The following is a 21,232-nucleotide window of genomic DNA, read 5'->3' on the forward strand; positions in this document are numbered from 1 at the left end:
GTTTGCAAACCGGGGAACTTACTGGACAAAATAAGCGCAATGGCGCAACAAGTCGACACTGAACGCGTTCCTAGTCTAATGGCCACTTGGGGCGAGTACATGGGAGGATACACTCCTGATAGAGTGAGCTCTCAAACCGGAGGATTTAACCTTCTCGCCCCTATCAGGAACTTGATGACCAGGTCTTGCTTTCCTATGGATTTACCTTCAACTGCATTGTGATGTGCGGCAATCACGGGGTGGAGGGAGACAGCCTTCGCTCCAACCCGTGCTGCAGGAAGGAAAGCACAGTCCTGATCGGGCATCTTCAGGGATCTTCCAGTTGGGAAGAACACAATTCAAAGAAAAGGTTGTCTGCTTGTCTGCTGATGTGAATGGCACGAAGCAACCTCAGATGCTTCTGACCTCAAAGGAGGAGATGGGGGGCAAGTTGCAACATGTGGCGGGAGCGTAGACCACCCTGGTGGTTGATGTACACAACAGTTGCAGTACAGTCCGTACGAACCAGTATGTGCTTGCCATGTAGCGGTCCTTTGAGGCAGCCCAGCGCAAGATGTACTGCTAGCAACTCGAGGCAGTTGATGTGCCAATACAGTTGGGGCCCGTCCAAATACCCGAAACTGTATACCTGTATGTGTCCCCCCAGCCGGTGGCAGAGGCATCCGTGCAGACCACAACATGCCTGGACACTTGTTCTAGGGGAACTCCTGCCTGTAGAAACAAAGGGTCCGACCACGGGCTGAAGGTTTGGCAACAGTGCAGGATAATGGAAACCCGGTACGTGCTGCTCTGCCACACCAATCTCGGGAACTTGGGAGAGTTTGCTCTTGTCCCAGTTGACCTGAAGACCCAACAGGCTGAGGTGACTGAGAACTATGTCCCTGTGTTCGAACAACTGTTCTCGCTAGTGGGCCAGTATGAGCCAGTCATCGAGATAGTTGAGAATGTGAACGCCGTGTTCTCTCAGGGGAAAAATGGCTGCCTGCCATCTTCATAAAGACACAAGGCGAAGGAAAGGACTTTATACTGATGCGGCCGCCCCTCAAGTGCAAAGCCAGGGACGGTCTGTGTCAAGGGAGAATTGAGAGTATGCGTCCTTCAGGTCGATTGCTGCAAACCAATCTCTGGGACGGATACATTCGTTAGCATTTTGAACGGGTTATTGTGAAGGGCTCTAATCAAGACTTGCAGGGCCAAGATTGGTCGTAACCCACCGCCTTTCTTGGGTACAATGAAGTACGGGCTGTAGAACCCCATCTTCGTATTGGCTGGAGGGACTAGGTTGATCGCGTCCTTCACCAGTAGGACTTTGATCTATGTCCGTAAGAGCATCGCTGGCTCGCACAGAGGTGAACTGGGGGTGCGCCTGGCAAACTGAATCACATAGCCGAGTCTGTTGATGCGGAGGAAACAAAAGATTCTTCACCCTGCCCTCCCCCGTGGGAGGTAGTGGTGCGGTCACCATCTCCCAAAGAGCTGCTCCCTCAATCTCTGGGTCACCCATCTGTTCTTCCTTTTACCGCCGGATTTGGCAGGGGCCCAGACAGGCAGCCGGGACAGGATATGTTGGATTGCCTCCGTCTGGTTCTGTGCAGCCGAGAACTTCTGGGGCCAGCATGCTCCTCCAGAAGTTCCACGGGTTGTGGTGCAATAGAGGAGTGAGGGTCCCAAGGACGTGGTCTCATCGGGGAAGCCTTAACTGTGATCCTCAGATTACCCATGCTATTAGCCGAAGTAGATCTATTCTGGTGGCCACTAGAACCGGAACTAGATCGGGGAATAGGCGAAGGGATTCCACCTCGTGTGAGGTATTCGAGTCTCGATCTCAACACCAAGATGATCATGTTCCTGCAATAAGAACATGACGCATCCATGAACGGAGCCGCAGCATGCTTAACAGCCAGACACGAGAGGCAACGATGGTGACCGTCAACCTACACCACATGGGCGGAATGTCAACTTGAAAAAGACGCAGTGTCACACCTGTGTAAGCTCTTTTAGGGAAAATTCTCTCTCTGGTGCTGAAGCACACAGGGGAAATGGCCACGGCACACAAGCAGAAAAATAATGCAGCCTGATGTGTGCACACACTCTTATAAGGTGAAGACTCACCAAAGCTGTGAAAAGAGCTTTTGAAAAGCTCTTTGTAGGGCTTGCGGCCACCGCTGAAAGCGCAGTCACACTAACACCAACTCGAGAGGCTCCTTCCCAGAAAGAAATGCAGACTCATTGATCACCGTCTGTGAATTGCAGAGCAGAACACATGAACCGCTTGGCTCCGAAGCAAAGGCAAATATGCGATGCATCCTCTTCCTTATTTATACCCGCACTGGCAGAGCGTCAGATGCAAATCTCACATGCCAATGTGCATTGGCTCAATTAGTTACAATCGAAGTGGAGTGTACTCAAGCGAGATCCCAATTCGTCTAGAAGCGACGTCGAGAGTGACAGACTGAAAGGGAATCATAATTTCAATATTACCATTTCCCACCCTTTCTCCTACCGGTTTTTGGACGATATCTACTTGATGATCTATGTGACGTTCAGAGTTATTTTTGCAGTTTAGTTCTAATATACTATAGGGATGAATTTCTGAAAGTTGCAGTATATTATTATAGTTATCATAATACATCAAGCTCTTTCATTTCAAAAGATAAAAGATCAGTTACATAATTACTTCTGTTGTTTTTTAAATATGGTTAAAGTGCGTATATGTACTGGCATGTATGGTCAATTAAAATATACTTTAATGTAATGTCTATTGAAACTTAATTGTCATGTATTTAATATTTAAAATATTTAGTGTAATATTGAAGTTGCAATTTAGTACATTTAACATATATTACCTTTAACCCCTAGGAGTCTGAGCTCTTTTGGGGCCCTAAAGAAGTTTTGACATGCTCTTGACATTTTTTTTCAGTTGCTTATAAACATATTAATGGCAAAAGTGTAATTACACTGTATTCAGCACAAACTGGGCTACCATAATATCTAAGCAACATGGTAAGTACATGCTTGTATTTTTGAGAGAATAATGTTTATGCATGGTTTAAAACATTTTTTTTTTCTAAAATTAAGGCCTCAAAACACACAATAGATATGTGTTCACAAGACTTTTGACTAATGGGTGTTGTTGCCTAGAGTTTTTCTTCAAACTGATGTGAGAATCATTGAGCCTACACATTCACATAAAACAATACACTGATTTAAAATTTGTTGGAGACACTTTTTCTTTACAAAGCCAGTATGCAAGGAGACGTGAACGAACCATGAATAATGCTGGGTATCACACCTGAAAGACAAAATACATGCATAATGGGCCGCATAATGAGCTGCATAATGAATGAGCTTCAGGTGTGTGACTGAGAGCAACAGGAGCAAAGGAAATATATTTTTTGTAGTTTATTTAGAATGTAGTCAACAAAGGCCCATTATATTTAAAATTATCAAAAGATTTGACTACACTGCAAAAAAAAGATTCCAGTCCAAATATTTAAAATTCTTAAATCGAGATTCATTTACTAGATAAGTACAATTTTCTGGGGGAAAAAATCAAAATGAAGTGAGTTTTTGCTTAAAACAAGCTAAATTATCTGCCTTAACAATTTATATGATTTATTAAACCATAATTTATGATTTATTAAACCAATTTATTAAAACAATTTATGAGATTAAAACCATTTTTTTACTCCAAACTTACTTTATATCACAAGTCAAATGTTTTAAATAACCTTCTGTGATCTCATTTGGCTTCGGATAAAAATATCAGACAGAAAATATATCATTTTACAATATTCTGCATAATTATAAAAGCTATGTCGAATAGCATTACATTATGAATATAATCTATTATGAAAACACCCAACATGGTATAAAGAACACAGATAAACCATATATTGTTCGCGATTGTGCGTTTATTGTCTTCAAACGTGTCTATCTGCATGTTATAGCGATCTCAGGAAGCTTTGTTTATGTCAGGGAGAATGTCACATGGTATATACTGTATCTTCTTCATCTATGCCATATATGGACTACATGTGCACGGAGCGCCCTCCTGCTGCCAGTATGAACTGAAAACACAACACATCAGAGTATCCAGCGCTCATAATGATAACATCTGCGCATTTTGGGTAAAGATTGAATAAATAATACTTCTCTGTATAGAAATTTGACACAGACATATGAGAATCTATCAATATTTCTCCTCATATGCACACTTTTGAACTAAAAGCCCTGAGGGGATGTTGTTTTGTCGCGAGTCTTCATGACGAGCATAGAGGAGTTTTTTTATGAATGAGAGCAGCTGACGCTTATATTACAATCAAAAGGTACCAACGCCGGTTTTCATATTCATAACTCCTGACACATATAAACATATTACGGTCACTATAAGACTTTGAGAATAGAAGAGAGGTAAAAAATGGAAGCTTGAGTCTTAGATCTTTTTAATGATGTATAGTTTGTCAAGGTAATTACTTACATCTGACAGTAATTTTGAGATAATTTAAACAAAGAAAGCTTCAGTGTGTCCTTGCGCAGGTTTTTGCGTTTAATATTCACAGATGCTAACAGAATAAACTTACTTAAAAAACAGCCTACCTTACACTCAGAGACGGAATCCGTTGCTCTCAGAAATGAACAGCTTTTCATGAGGTTATCCAAGGATTATTCAACGCTTCTCAAAACGATGTAGCTGAAGTGTAGCGTTGCACTTGATGTGTTTATTTGAGTTGATATGGGCGTCGACTCTGGATTGCCTCAGTATTTGAATCTCAATAGAACGCGCGCTCAGTGGGTGTGGTGGCATTAGCGTATAATGAGACGCTCGGGAGCGACTGACATCTCATTACATCTCATAATCTGACAACAGGTTACATAAAAACAGAATATTTGTTTTCGGTTTGGTTTACATTATTTAAAACCTGACATTTCAACGTTTCTTTAGACATTTGTCTCATGTTTCTGTGATAAGTTTTCACTAAGCTACAGGTCATTTTCTGAAGACTATCTGAAGGAACGTCTTTGACAGAGAGGCTGCAGATCGCGCATCATGTTTGTTTTCTTTATTTTGCAAAAAACACAACATTTTGTTTTTATTGTGACTGTACACAAAAAAAATTTGAAACTTAAAGGTCCCATGGCATGGCATTGTTCTATTATTTTATAATGTTTCCTGAGGTGTACTTATATTGTTAGTATGATTTTTACATCAAAAAATGTCATAATTTAGAAATAAAAGACATTTTTTCTATACTGTTATTACCCCTCTGGCTTGAATGCTCTGTTTCAAGGGGCATGTCTGCTGTGAGACTTCAGTGAAAACGCCCACTGTTGTGATTGGCTGACATCTTTGCATTTTAAATGAGTGTTAGATTATGTTGCAGAGGGGGCGTGGTTTAGCGAGGCACTGCAGGCACTGCATGCATGAGAGGGAGAGACTGACTGGGCACTCGTGAACCACGGAGAGCTGGAGGAAGTTTTATTGTAACAGACTTCATTGTAATATATCTTACAATTTGTTTTTGTGTACATTTTTGACATTTCTGTGCGTTTAAATAGGTTTTAGGTCTGTATTATCTGTGTAAATAAGTAGGGACTTTTATTTTGACGGGTGTTGCAGTCTACGGAGCGATATGAAAAAAGAGGGAGCGCTCGTGAGAGCTTGCGGTTCATCATTCAGTGGGTTTAAGCAGATTTAATGTTTACAGTTTGTTTAGCACCCCCCGAAAAGACAATAGGTGTGTATGTGCTTGTTTACTGTCATTTTTAATGAGTAGGTTTGTGTATTTCGCTGTATTGTTTGTTATTGATAATGCTATGGAGAGAGAGTGTGTACGAGGTGTTTATGCGCACTTCTTTGTTTTTTGTTCAGCTTTTACAATGATTTTTGGAGATAAACGGTTTCAATAAACTCCTGAAACATCAGTAAAGTCGTCATTCGGACGGGGTCCGCTACATTTATTGTAACGTACTGAGTTGTTGAGAGCGCTGTGCTGTTAGCGCAAGCTTATTTGTATCTGAGAGTTCTGAATAAACAGTCCCAGTCACGTCGACTCTCTGTCTTCCACCTTTGTAACACATGTAATGTACCATTACAGCCGTCGAGATGAACGAATCATCAAAGTGTGGATTATTATTTTATGATCTATTCCTATCACATGAAAAGCTGCAGTGATGAGCATTGAGTACACAGGCAGTCTGTTGATCGCGTGAATGCAGTGATCTCATTGCAACGCGTTTTCTCTCACAAAATGTTTTCACCACAACTAGCAGCAAACATTACATGGACATGAATACAGTAAGAGCTTTGTGCAGCATAACAGCGTCATTTATTATAATGGCAGTTTGGGCAAGTGTGCAGATACACTCGCGACGTGTGATTGACAGCTCTGGACATTATAAAGAGTGTTCTTTGATCGCTTTCTGTAGTTTAATCACTTAAAAAACGGATTTGTTTCATGCTACTAACAGAAACGATCGTTTTAGTCACTGGCTTGATTCACTGATGCACTACGCTTAGGGCATCAAGACGGCGATCATGAAACGATCTAGAAAGAAAGTGTGAGGGAACTTGAATGACTAGCTACACATCAGAAATCAGTGATCACAGATCAGGCATTAATGAACACTGTTACTCACTGTTTGTCGCTGTGCTGTCGAATCCATATCGTAAAGTCTGTTTGTAAAGCCTGTGCTGACATAAACTGAATCCATTTTCTCAGAGTGCTCTGGGTGGGCAAAGCAGAGGAAGGAGGAGGTAACCTTTACTGGTTTGACGTCTGTAGTAAAGGTTGTTTGTACGGGAAGAAGGAGGCGGGAACCGGCGAACAATCAAAACATTTAATCAAAATAAAATGGCGGCGACAGCCCCTCACGGTCGACTGCCGCCTACATACAAACAAACACAAAATGAAAATAAAAAGCTGCAGCCCCTCACGGACGACTGCAGCGAACACAAAATAAAACATAACACAAAATCCAGGCCTGGTCCTCTCTCGTCCCTCACTGTCGTCACTCCTCCTTTATACTCCCTCACTCCTCCGCAAGGGCCGAGATCGCTGCGGCTCGCAGCTGGCGCTCATCCTCTCTGATGAGCGCCGCCTCGTCCCGCCCTCACGGTCCCTCGGCCTCGCTGCTCGCCACATACCCCCAACGCCCTTCGCAGGCCGGGGGGCACTCCCGAGTCTGCGCTCTACTGGGGGGGGGGGGGGCGATCACGGTGGCCGCGGGATCTGGGGGTAAGAACAGCGAGGTGAGAGAACGGAGCGGGGAGCATGAGGAGCGACAGAGACGAGAGAGTGGAGAGAGGAGGAAAAAAAAAAAAAAAAAATTCTGGTCCGGTTCCCAGACACACTGCCGCTCGGTCCTCAGCCAGCCGAGAGGCTCTTCCTCGCGGTGCCATGCGGTGGTACTGGACGGCCGGTGGACGGCTCGACACTCCTCCGCCCCCTGGCGGCCGGCGGTGGCTCCTCCTTCTGAGGGCGGCCGGAAGCGAGTCCCCGTCCCGCGCTCCCTGCTCCTCCCCAACCTGGCGGACGGCAGCGCTCCGGCTCCTCCCCAATATGGCGGACGGCAGCAGGCTTCGGCTCCGGGCAAGCGCTGGGGACTCCTTCGCCCCCTCGCGGACGGCAGCCACCCCACCTCGACCCAGGGGCACGGCAGCGAGCTCTCCGTCCCACCGACCTTCATCCGCTCCAGCACCACCGCTTCGGGCAGCCGCTCGCGGACTTCTCTCCTCTGCGCTGCCCGAACTCCGCGGCACCGCGATCCCCCTCAGCTGCGAGGGCTCTTCGACAGCGTGTCCCTCCTTCCTCCCGGGTTTCGGCACCACTGTAGTAAAGGTTGTTTGTACGGGAAGAAGGAGGCGGGAACCGGCGAACAATCAAAACATTTAATCAAAATAAAATGGCGGCGACAGCCCCTCACGGTCGACTGCCGCCTACATACAAACAAACACAAAATGAAAATAAAAAGCTGCAGCCCCTCACGGACGACTGCAGCGAACACAAAATAAAACATAACACAAAATCCAGGCCTGGTCCTCTCTCGTCCCTCACTGTCATCGCTCCTCCTTTATACTCCCTCACTCCTCCGCAAGGGCCGAGATCGCTGCGGCTCGCAGCTGGCGCTCATCCTCTCTGATGAGCGCCGCCTCGTCCCGCCCTCACGGTCCCTCGGCCTCGCTGCTCGCCACAACGTCATAACAGGAAAATTCAAGATCAGCTCGTCTGAGCTTTCATTTTCTCAAAGGCAGAGCAGGACAGCCAGAACTCGGTTTACACCCATCAAAACTTATAGCCACTTGGGGACCATATACAGGCTAGGAGAAATCATATTAATGTTAAAAAACCTCATAAAATGAAATTTTCATGCCATGGGACCTTTAACAGATTATAATGATATAACACTTGCCTGAATGATAAAAAACGACAGTTATTTGAGTCTCTTTGACAACGATAAGAAAAAAAGCAAGTCGATCGCTCGAAGGGTTTAAATGTAATATTAAATGACAATCTATTAGATAACATTCTAACTGTTTAAAGTAAAACCTATAATTACACATTATTACAAAGTGCTCTTTTAAAAAGTGTGTTAAGGAACATAGTCATGAGAGTATACTCTTTAAGTACACTTAAAGGGATAGTTCACCCAAAAATGAAAATTCTGTCGTCATGTACTCACTCTCAAGTTGTTCCAAACCTGTATGAATTTCTTTCTTCTGCTGAACACAAAATAATATATATATATATATATATATATATATATATATATATATATATATATTTTTTTTTTTTTTTTTTTTTAACTAGGAGTGCAAAACTTACAACATAGGGTGAACAAAAAAACAACAATAAAACTGCAGTAATAATAACAGCAATGACAAATAATAATTGCAATAGTAGAAGTATTTAAATAGTAATAGCATGTATAATAATAATGATCATAATATTTTGTGATGATTTTAGAAGATATTTTGAAGAATATGGGTAACCAAACAATTGATGGGCCCCATTGATTTCCATAGTATGGAAAACAAATACTATGGAAGTCTATTGGGCTCATCAACTACTTGGTTACCCATATTCTTTAAAATATCTACTTTTGTGGTTTGTAACAACTTGAGGGTGAGTAAATGATGACAGATTTTTTGGGTGAACTATCCTTTAATTTAATTAATATTATATTAAGTGCAAGTAATTTTTTTTAAAAACATACTTTTAAGATTTCATGTAGACGACAAGCGCACATTTAATACAATTAAGCACCCCCCCCCCCCCCACGTGGGATGTTCTCTTTATGATTCACAATTAAGATTGACACAATTCTCTCTACAAAACCTTCTAGTAGGGCGTTATTTTATTCTACCACAAGGAGGCACTACAGATAACACACTCATATACTGTAAGTGACCGTTCATTATGCACTGACAGTGAGGAAGTGCAGATAGAGATATAACTCCACTCAAGAGCAGGATTAGAGGAATCAAAATGAGATAAAACCATCAGATGGTGAAACGAGGCCTGCAGAATACTTTTAGACGTTTCCACTCAATGTGAGATTGCATGCTATCATTGCAAATTCAGATTGAGTTCAGTCCTTTCGCGACATTTCGCTTACTCTATTTGCTGGGAGATAGAAATGTCTCCAGGGGTTAGAGTTGATAAGGAAGTTAAGAAAATAAAGTTTCAAAGGAATGAGCGGCACTTCACAGAGCTGTGCTAACATTGCTAACATTTAGCCGAAGACCCTTGAACTCTTCCTTCCCAGATTTCCTAGGTAAATCAGCTTCACAAAAAAGACCATGCTAAATTTTGATGGTGAACAACACGATTGCGCAGCTCCACTAACTAGTCCAGTAGCATACCAGCACGGAAATTAATCTGGTCTTTTCAGTAGGGCTGAGAAGAAGATCTCACATGTGACTCATTGAGTTTCAGAACAGATCCCAATTATGTCCCAAGTTGTGCTCAGATTTGCCAAGATACCAAAATATTAAAATCAATTCAATCAAAAAGTAGGCTTAATGCTTCCAAGACCAAATTACACTATGGGCCTAAATAAATCTTATTTTTTGAATTGCATATACAATCATCCATTTAGATTGCACATTTTTAACATAAACTTAACATGATTCATATTTGAGTCAGTTATACATAATAAACATGTAAGATGTATGTAATAGTACAAAATCTAATGTGTTTTTGTCACAGGGTGTTTTGGTGTTAGTTCATGTTTCATGTTTTTAGTTCATGTTTACTGTCATGTTTCTAAGTTTGTCTTGTTCTGTCAGCTTCCTGGTTTTGTCATGTGTTTCATTGTCATGTGACTCCCATGCCCTCACGTGATCTTGTGTCTTGTCCTGTCATTGGTTCATTGTTTAATCACTGTTCACAGGTGTCACTTGTCTTGTCATTAGTGTGTGTATTTAAGCCCTCATGTTTGCCATGTGTCTTTGTCGAGTATTACTATGTGTAACCGCTGTTGGTGAGTGTCTGTCATGTTTTTTAGTCAAGTCTGTTTCAGTTCAAGTCATGTCACATCAAGTCAAAGTCACCATTGGATTCTGTGTTTCACCTTGTAAATAAACTGCACTTGGGTTCTCAACTTGCCTCCAGTGGATTCGTTACAGAATACTCGACCTTCAACCATGAACCCAGCAGTTTCTCTGCTACGTCTACGCCAAGACCAGCGTCCCATTGAGGACTATGTTGTGGACTTTTGTGGACTATGCCATGAGGTAGATTTTAATGATGTGGCCCTCAAGGACATTTTTAGATTTGGGCTTAATGAACCCATCCGATCACAGATGCCAGGGGGGAAGATCCATTTTACCCTGGCCAATATATAGACCAGGCCCTTTTGTTGGGCGGCTCGGCCTTTACTGTGGGAACAGTGGATGAGGAGCTCCACTGTCCCACAGTACTCTCCACCCCAGCCCACGCCCACGTCCAGGTCCAGGCTCCAGCCCACGTCCAGGTCCAGGCTCCAGCCCACGTCCAGGTCCAGGCTCCAGCCCACGTCCACGTCCAGGCTCCAGCCCACGTACACGTCCAGGCTCCAGCCCACGTCCACGTCCAGGCTCCAGCCCACGGCCACGTCCAGGTCCAGGCTCCAGCCCACGGCCACGTCCAGGTCCAGGCTCCAGCCCACGGCCACGTCCAGGCTCCAGCCCACGAGCCCGCTCCAGCCCACGAGCCCGCTCCAGCCCACGAGCCCGCTGTCCCGCCCAAGAAGATTTTGGGGGGGGGCAAGGGGTACATGGTGGCCACGAAGGCCACGCCTCTGTGGCCCCCTGAACCGCCATTACCGCCATGGCCTGTCGAACTGCCGTTACCGCCATGGCCTATCGAACTGCCGTTGCCGCCATGGCCATCCACGGCTCCTGAGGGTCCAGGTCCTCCCACGCCTGAGGGTCCAGGTCCTCCCACGCCTGAGGGTCCAGGTCCTCCCACGCCTGAGGGTCCAGGTCCGCCCACGCCACAGGGTTCAGGTCCGCCCACGCCACAGGGTTCAGGTCCGCCCACGCTCCCAGGCCCGTCCAGGTCATGTCTGGGTCCGGTGCCCCTGCACGGGCCTGGCCCACCATCCCTCCCCCAAGACCGCCCCCCAAGACTTTTTGTTGAGACTCTCTGTGGTTAGGCCATTGGTGTTGTGGTATTGTTTGGGCGTCAGGGGCCGCCCATAGAGGGGGGGATCTGTCACAGGGTGTTTTGGTGTTAGTTCATGTTTCATGTTTTTAGTTCATGTTTACTGTCATGTTTCTAAGTTTGTCTTGTTCTGTCAGCTTCCTGGTTTTGTCATGTGTTTCATTGTCATGTGACTCCCATGCCCTCACGTGATCTTGTGTCTTGTCCTGTCATTGGTTCATTGTTTAATCACTGTTCACAGGTGTCACTTGTCTTGTCATTAGTGTGTGTATTTAAGCCCTCATGTTTTCCATGTGTCTTTGTCAAGTATTACTATGTGTAACCGCTGTTGGTGAGTGTCTGTCATGTTTTTTAGTCAAGTCTGTTTCAGTTCAAGTCATGTCACATCAAGTCAAAGTCACCATTGGATTCTGTGTTTCACCTTGTAAATAAACTGCACTTGGGTTCTCAACTTGCCTCCAGTGGATTTGTTACAGTTTTAAATATACAATAACTAAGTTTAAATATAAATCCAATTCATTTCGATCTTATACATTTTTTAAACTAATATAACTGAATATTGCTGGTTCAAAGAATGAACCATGTTCATACTTTTTATCTGAATAAATGTAATTGTTTTCACAGTGAACAGATTTATGCTGATTCGAATAAATGCATTTTGAAAATTTAATTTATACAAATAGCTAATATGTCCTGATTTTTCACAAGTACAAAACTATTGTTCCTTACCAATTTCATTTATGCCTGACTGACAAATATGCATCATATTATGTTTATTTGTTTGTTTATGTTAATACTGTGTATTCCAAATGGACTGGAATTGTATATGCAGTTCAAACACTTTTTATAGTATATAGTATGCCTATGTATGCCTATATAGTATAGTATCCACATTTATTTATTTAATAGCATTATACATTAACTATCTACCAAAAAATGCCTAATTTGTTTATTCATATTTCTCCTTAAACCAATGGGAAAGGGGAATTTATAAGAAAAAAAAGAAAAGCCGGCTTCCCTGGACATTTACTACTGTTGTGCACTTTAAACCACTACCACATCTGGCTGGTTCAACACACTGGAACACAGCTGTATTACAATGATATCAAATTTAAAGTTTATGGTTATTCCTGAATGGTTAATTAGTGAGTGTATCTAGTTTAATGTCACTTGAAACTCACCCAGGCTGTCATCTCTCTTGAGCACTGACAGTTTCTAATAAGGTCGACAAAAGGAGAGTTTCCTATGCAAACATGACAATGCTGTAGAACAGTGTGTGCCGACGATTTGTACAAAGTAGTCCTCAGCTCCTCTACTGGTACTTATGCCATAATTAACCTTCAAGGAGGAAGATGTCAGTTAGATGTCAGGAACTTATTAGTTGAATAACAGTGTGTAGCAGTCAGCATGACCTGTCTGCCCCATGCCATAAATCAGAATGAATATTCTGGCAGTATGCAACAAAACACAATGTGTGAAATGCTATATCCGCAATGCAATGTGCTTGAATTGATCTTACATTCCAGTGTGACAACTGATTTCATTCAGATCTATTTTGACATATACGTTAAAATCATTAGGAAATTAGCAATGGACCAATATGGATTTTTAATAGGCGATGTCCATAGAGCAGGGTGGCCAATTTAAAGCTGATACATGTCATCGCACACTATTTAAAAAAATAAACCTGTAAAATAAAAAGAATGACACTTTGATGGCAAATTCTTTGTGTAATCTTATAGTATTTTTCTCAAAATGTTAAAAACATTCTGGCGTTCTCTGCACTGTAAAAGTCCAGGCGCTGCCAATATAAAAGTCCTGTGTCCAACACTTATCAGCAAAACAGAAAAACTAATTTCCAATGTCATTAATTAAAAAATGCCAAATATCTGAATACATCAGCCTTGCCAATATGTTAGTTGACCATTGAAAGTGCAGTAAGCAATTTCTGAGTGAATATTTGCTATATCTGTTCTGTGTGTGTGCTGAAAAAAAAACCCCTGTTGCGATCAGACAAGAGCTAAAACTTTTCAGTGCTGGAGTGCCGTTAGAGAGCGGGAAGGCCTGAAAACGGATGCTGAGATTGCTTTGAGTAACATTGGTTTTTGCTATGTTTCACACAACCAAGATACAGTATGTTGTTATATGCTGTCATTGTTGTTGAATCACAGCTGATTAATCCATTCTTGCGCAAACTGTCTGATGTGCCATCTGTTAGTCATTGCCTGTGTTGTATATCGTGTTTGTTATTTTGAGGGTGGAGAAATTAAGGGATGGGTGTGTTTCTTTTGGTTAGGGGTGTGTTTGTTTAACTGTCGATTTCAAATATTAACAGTGTTTTTTTAGAAATTGCTTACTGCACATTTAACCCTTAAATGCATACCTCGGGTCCTTAGCGACCCGGGACGTCATTCACTACCCTCCTCCTCATTCATTTTTTGAAGTTAGATATTCAACCTTCTTAGTATTCCTCAATCAATGCATTATAAACAATATATAAAGAAAAAAAATATCAAATTATAAAACAATACCTGTTTATCTATTAATTTTTTGTAAAAATGTTATAGGTTCGCTAACGGCTCGAAGTCTGTAAGAGTGTACGTATATTTTTTTCTGCACAACAATAATTGAATCTTTAATGACGGAATAAGTTCAATTCACCTTTATTCTACAAGGTGGCAATGTCTGATACACAATGATGAAGTGACGTTTCACTCATACTTACCGTAGACTGAAAATGAAACAATAATATGTATGATCTGCAAAATTTGAAATGGCTCAGCGATTTACTGCAGAGCAAGTACTGAACGCAATCAAATATTAGTGTCCAGTGTTTCCCCTACAATGTATTCACAGCGGTGCAGCGCCACTGCAAAATCTTCACATGATCAGTAATATCACATTCACTTACACACTGTAATTGTAAAAGAGAGAGAGAGATTGACGATGGCCAGAGCACTAAACAAAAATATAGTCTGCTTACACTTACACAATATCACAGGGCTGTGATATTAATCTTATTTTAAATCGTATTTTATTTTCGCTTCCAAGTATTATAAAAAGAAGATATGAGGTAAAACTATTAGCACAACTTCCTTCCCTTCATAGCGCGCGGTCATTTCTCCCCAACAAACATGCATTTAACGTCAGATTCAGCACAATCTGTGATTGTTGTCAAATGCACTCTCCACTTTGGCTAAATTGCAGAACGTGTTTGATTAAATTAAAAGCACAATAATCCGCGCAATAGACGCTGTTTCCAAGTTCAAGGCGGGTGTATGTGTGTGTGTGTGTGTGTGTGTACGCACGCTGCGAAACAGACCGACTTGCACATATGCTTCGTTTGCGCGACTAAACCATCAAATACACAACAAAATAGCCTATATCTCAAAATGACAGGCTTGGAGAGTATTCACTTAAACACAGTTTAGCTTAAATGGGCGTAAATAGTTGGGAGAAATTAAAGAGAGAATTATATTAGATCTGCGTCTTAAAGGGGCAGCATCTAATAAACCTGGTAACGATTGAGCCAATAATGTGAATCAAACAACAAAAGGCAAAGAGAAAATTACTTGCAGCTCTTGTATGATATGTGATGCTCTTAATTTTTTTTTTTACCTTTTTATTAATCATATATAATTTGATTAATAAAAAGGTAAAAAAAAAAAAAAACATCATGTAATAGTATTTCATAATATTTTTTTTTCTCGGTATTTTTGATTAAATAAATGCAGGCTTGATAAGCATGAGACTTTTTGCAAAAATATAAAATAGTATCCAAACACTTTTTTTAATTTTAATTTTTACATATTGCCCCTTTCTTACATTTGAGCCCTTGCCCCTTAGGAACTTTTTGCACGTCCCTGCAGGTAATTGAAGTAAAATAGGCTATAAGCTAGTCACCTTTTAAACTAATAAAAAGCTTAATTTTGATTTTAATGTTCAAAATGTCTATTTCTATCCACAAAACTATGAAATGGTTTAAGTTTTTTTTTTTTATTTATTCCGGAGGTGCATGCCCCCGGACGCGCGGCTTGGTAACAACCACCGGCACGTAACAGCACCGCTGCTGTAAAAAAATCCAGGGGAAACACTGGTGTCATTGTCACTTTATGGTGGATCTGGTGAAGAAGCTGTCAGCGATCAAGATACTGATTTTGAAGATGTTGAAAATGATAGTTTTGAGAATATGTTTGAGATCGTGAACATGAGCCAGATGCTGAATGTTCTGGGAAATGAGCTCTGATGAGGATAATGATGATGGTATTAAACATCTTCTCAAACTGAATCCTTCCAAGCTCCAAAAGGTAACAAAATATATTTTATTTTATTCTTCTGTAATTGTTACACTAATTTCAGGAGTTTTATATTATCACGACAGGGAGATCCATCCATGTTAGATATAGATACGGGTCACTAAAGAAAATGTCACCCGAAGAATATGTAAGAATAAGAATGATTGGCGAAACAGTCATGCATTTAAGGGTTAAATTAAGTCACCAAATATATTTGATCAAACTGCCAAAGGTTAAGACATCTTCTCATTTAATTGAATTACCCATACAATAATTTTTTTGTGAAAAAATAATCCCTGCTTAAAGGTATAGTTCATGGATATTTGCTGTTAATTTACTCACCCTCAGGCCATCCAAGATGTAGGTGAGTTTTTGTCTTCTTCAGTAGAACGGTACAGAAGGTTTTTAGCTAAAACCATGGTCCTTGGTGATTTGAGATTTTAAAAAAAACGGCATAATGTGTAAGGAAGTTCGCGCTTCAGACTCTCATGAAAAAGACCTCAATGTATTGTCAGGAGCAACAGGTATTATTTTGTTTTGCATTTACATGTTTTGTTTTTACCCTCAAAGTGAAGGTAGCCATTTACTTGCATTATATGAATCACCAAGGACCATGTTTTCAGCTAAAAATCACCTGTTCTACTGAGGAAAAGAAAGTAAATGAACAGCTAATGTTCTTGTTTGGGGGTTTTCCGTTTAATACTTACTGTACACTTACTATTTTTAAATAACACTATGTAGTATACAGTGTAAACTGTACTGTATATAAGTTAATAAGTTATATGTTCATGTGTTTCTTCATTTAAAGTCTACTTTTATTACAGGAACAATCCACCTGGAGCAACCTGTTATAATGTCTCTTTGCTCAAGGAAAATCATGACCATCATGACAGGAAATCTCTGTAATTCTCAATGAATCACCCCTTCTTGGGTTTAAACTAATGACAAAACAGTCTGTGTGTTAGTGGTCAGCACTGCTCTAGCCGTAACAGACCTCACAACTCAAAGGGCAATATAGTTACTTTCAAACGCATGTGCCATTAAACAAACTAATTTGCTCTGCAAGATACTCATCAGACTGTTGCTATAACAGTGATTCACCTAATAGAGAAAAGTGACTGTAAAAGAAGTAATTTATGCTAATTACCACTTATACTGTAGCCCCCCTTGCGACAATGCTAAAGTGCAACGAAAATGCATGAAATCAGGGGTTTTCAACTCTGGACCTCGAGGTCCACTTTCCTGCAGAGTCCACTTTCAAACATACGCGAACAAGCTATTCAAGGTCTTCAGGATTAGTAGAAAATTATAGGCTGGTGAGTTTGAGCAAGGTTAGAGCCAAACTCTGTCGGAAAGTGGATCTCGAGGGCCAGAGTTAAGACCCACTGCACTAAATGGTATTTGAGTAGTGATAAGAGCCTGCATTCAAATACTTGCATAGGCAAACATAAGACGAACATTAGCCCTACAGTAAGTGAGAAAATAAAGACAGTGTCTCCGTGGGGCTGAGCAGGTAGGAGTGGCACAGATCAGACACATGCATAGAGTATGTTTTGGGCTTAAGCAAGGAACAGACTGCACGATTTTAGCAATCCTATACAATCATTACAAATCACACTGTGCGACATGGATCTATTAAACCTGAGTACAACATGCATGTAGACTGTACGATGATGACACCTATTGACTAGTAGGCTATGATCAAGTTTCTATAGAAAAATAAAAAGTCATCAACGTGCGCTAGTGGTAAACAAAAAGACCATGATGATTTACACTTTGGCAGTTGTAGTTTTTATGTGTGCTGAAAAAAAGATGATGCGGCGAAAGAAGAGGGGAAAAGAGCTTGGGTTAAGCAGTTTTAAGTTTTTGCGCCATGTCGCGTTGATTTCATGTCAAATTTGTATTGGCTAATCAGTAGACGTACTGTAGGTCGTAGCAGCAAACACACACAATTGTCGTATGCTATCTTTGGTCGCAAGACCATGACAACGGTTGTCTTTGAACCTCTCTCATTGTACAACATAGGACCACCCATTAGGCGCCATGATCACAGAAATCGATTGTTTCCCGATGGTAATCTTTCGTCAGCCAGCCCAGAGTGAAATCTCATTGGTCCAAAATCCTGTTCCACATAATAGTTAATTTGAACATCCGATACATTTTGATTTGCTTTGCGTTGTGTTGTGTTGTCTTTGACTATGCTTTCAGTCTAGACAGCCAAATTACTTTTCCCAGGTAATGTGTCACGTCACTCCACATTACGATAATTTTAAATGAGATTATATCACAAAATCATTACTGGCTAAATTCTGAACAGCAGTTGAGACACCATCATGACATCTTCTCAAGGATGAAAGCCACGACTTACCTGTAGGTAGTGTGAAGACCGGAATGATGGTTTAAAGTCCTGATGCATCATGGGCTTCTCCAGGTTAAGGGAGGACTTTCGATAGGCCTCTTTGGCCTGGCTGACGGTAAGCGTTGACCAGGAACTCCTCTTCATGAACTTTCCCTCGGGTGCCATGGATTCGCAGGCCGAACACTTGACGTCATTGTTGCTTTTGGAGGTTTTGAGTGAGTGGTCTCCAAAGTGAGTGTGCATGGATTCTGGGAAACTGTGACCGACGTGTTCATAATGATGGCGGCTCAAAGCACTGGCCGTGCGGTAGGTGCTGTCGCTGTCTAGGTTGTCATCCGAGCTCCACCAGCCCCCCGTCCCCGACCGGTGCCGGCGCTCCTTGCTTTTACTGCGCTTGCTGCCGTGTTTAGATGAGTGATGATTGCCGTGGTGATGGTGATGGCTTCCTCCACCTCCACTGTCACCTTTAGTGCCATTCATCTTGGATGATCCCTCCAGTGAGTGGGACTTGGTGAAGAGCTTCTGGACAGAGTGCACCAGGTGTCGGATTCGACCAGGGCTCTCACTGCGCTGTTCCCCTCCAGTGCCGGCAGATGTGCGTTGGTACTGCAACGTATGGAAGCCATCACGATGAAGCGGAAGCTGCTTTTCAAACTGGTCCAGCAGGTTTGCGGGGATGCGGTTGCTCTTGCTGTTGCCGTGGTGAGAGGCAGATGTTGCAGCAGCGGCGGCAGCAGATGTGGCTGAGGTGGTGATGGCTGCACAGTCTTCCCGGGCAGCTGGGTCGTAGTACTGTGAACTGTAGTGCATTCTGGGAAAGGTGCTGCTGGAAACGTGGTCGGCAGGGGCAGTGGAAGGTAGCACCATGGGTGACATGATCATGCAATCGGAGTGAATGGAGCTGCGGGGGGAAAGACGGTGATGGAAGTCCATGACGCAGGTCTCCGTGGGGCTGAGCAGGTACGAGTGGCGCAGATCGGACACATGCATGCCGTGCAGGTCATGGAGATGCTCGCACTCCGCCAGTCCACACGGGGCCAGTGTGGGAATCTGGTGCGGCACACGACCACCTGATAAGCCCTTCATGTTCCTGGGTGGAGAGAGGCTACTATCCTCATTGAAATCTCTGGATGGCGACCAGGGGGAACACTGCTGGTCTAGAATAAAGAGAAGGACATTCAAGGTTAAAGCAATTTTACTAGATTGCTGAATTCAATCAGACATTCAAATATCTGTCATGGCACACTCTCAGAAAGAAATGTCACCCAAGCACATTTATCCTGAATAACAAAAACATTGCTTTTGTTTTGGAGTAAAAAAAGTAATTCCATTACTTTACCCAAGGCTAAGCATTTGTGAACAAAATCTCATTTACTTGTAAAACATATAAAATGTCTGCTGTGAAACACAAAGTTTTATTTATTTTTTCCAGAATAACTGCGTTGAAGCTCCAAAAGTGACAAAAGCAGAATAAAAAAAATCATAAAAGTAGTCTCATGCATTATCCTTCTTCTGAATATAGAGTCATGCAGTTGCTTTGAAAGTGGAGACTTTTTTTAAAAACACTGATATCAAATGCCATCGTTTCTTGTGCGTCTACATTTATCTGCCCATTATTTTTATTACTGCTACAGGGCAAAATTATTTCATATAAATAAAACAAACACAATATATTAATGCAATATATAAATATAACTTGACAATCACTTGTTGCCATCTCCTGAAGTAACATTGTAACCTTTAGAAATGGTTACTGAAAAATCCGCACTAATAATACACAGACTGACATGCAAACACAGTGATACAAACAGTGAAATGTATATCAGCATTGTATATCAGTACTCTCAGTATGCTCCTCGACCAATCAGAGGATTAGAACTGTTGTATGATGTTATTATTCTAAAGCAATTGTAACCTGTGATAGCTATAGAGACGTGCACGTCGAAGGAGTATTCAAAATGATCTTTACTCTAAATCACAAACTAAAACACAGGGATTGTTGGAGATAATAGAAAACACAACCACTAAACACTGAAACTAAGGGTATATATAGCAGGGAGATAATAAGCTGGAATATAAACTGGTGTGACTATAATTAAGAACCATAGGAACCATAGGAACAAATGACAGCAAATATAAGCAAAGGAACAGAGGGAACAGAATGAAAACAAAACCAACAAAGTATACATGTTACAGCCATATTATGTAATTCAATTGATTACTTTGTTTTATTTGTTTTTATCAATTGTCCTAAAATAAAACCTATTATAGTTGGATCCACTTTCAATGTTTAGAGAAATTCTGCTAACGTGATTGCCTAGTCCTCCGGGGTGAGAATACGTTGTGGTGGTCAGGGTTAAAATGGACTTTTCCTTAGATTGCTTTAAGTTTTTAAAGTCTACCCTTGTGAAAAAGTGCAATTTACCATACTAAAAACAGTACTTATTAGGCAAATACTGTAATATACTTTAAAAGAATATATTTAAGTTCAAACTGATTGTAATGTTTTCTGACACTTAATTGCATGTTATTTACAATTAAATGAAAAGGAATTATAGTTTAAATTGGTATTAAATGCAATTACCGTAGCTTGAACTTGAGTGCTTTTTGACCCACACTTAAGTACATCTTTATGTATGATAATTTCTACTGAAACTTGTATGTCAGGTATTTATATATATACACACACACAGTGGCAAGAAAAAGTATGTGAACCACTTGCAGAATCTGTGAAAATATGAATTATTTTTTTATTTAGTACAGTCCTGAATAAGATATTTTACATAAAAAATGTTTACATATAGTCCACAAGACAAAAAAAGAACTGAATTTATTCAAATAACTCTGTTCAAAAGTTTATGAACCATTCATTCTCAATACTTTTGAGATCCATCTTTTCACACTGAGGACAATTGAGGGACTCAAACACA

General features: G+C 41.4%; 1 protein-coding gene across 1 annotated transcript in view; it reads right to left on the reverse strand.

The window, feature by feature from the left end:
- Positions 1–19,388, reverse strand: part of dlgap2b (discs, large homolog-associated protein 2b) — a gene marked incomplete at both ends in the record, with an annotated part of 76,698 nt that extends 57,310 nt beyond the window's left edge. Inside the window, one exon of the mRNA XM_079830458.1 lies at positions 18,312–19,388. Within this exon, the coding sequence (XP_079686584.1) occupies positions 18,312–19,388 (1,077 nt within the window). The remainder of the gene's footprint in view (positions 1–18,311) is intronic.
- Between the last annotated feature and the right edge of the window lie 1,844 nt (positions 19,389–21,232).

The sequence above is a fragment of the Gobio gobio genome (genome assembly GCF_949357685.1).
Source record: "Gobio gobio genome assembly, chromosome: 12".
In the NCBI taxonomy this organism is placed as follows: Eukaryota; Metazoa; Chordata; class Actinopteri; order Cypriniformes; family Gobionidae; genus Gobio; species Gobio gobio.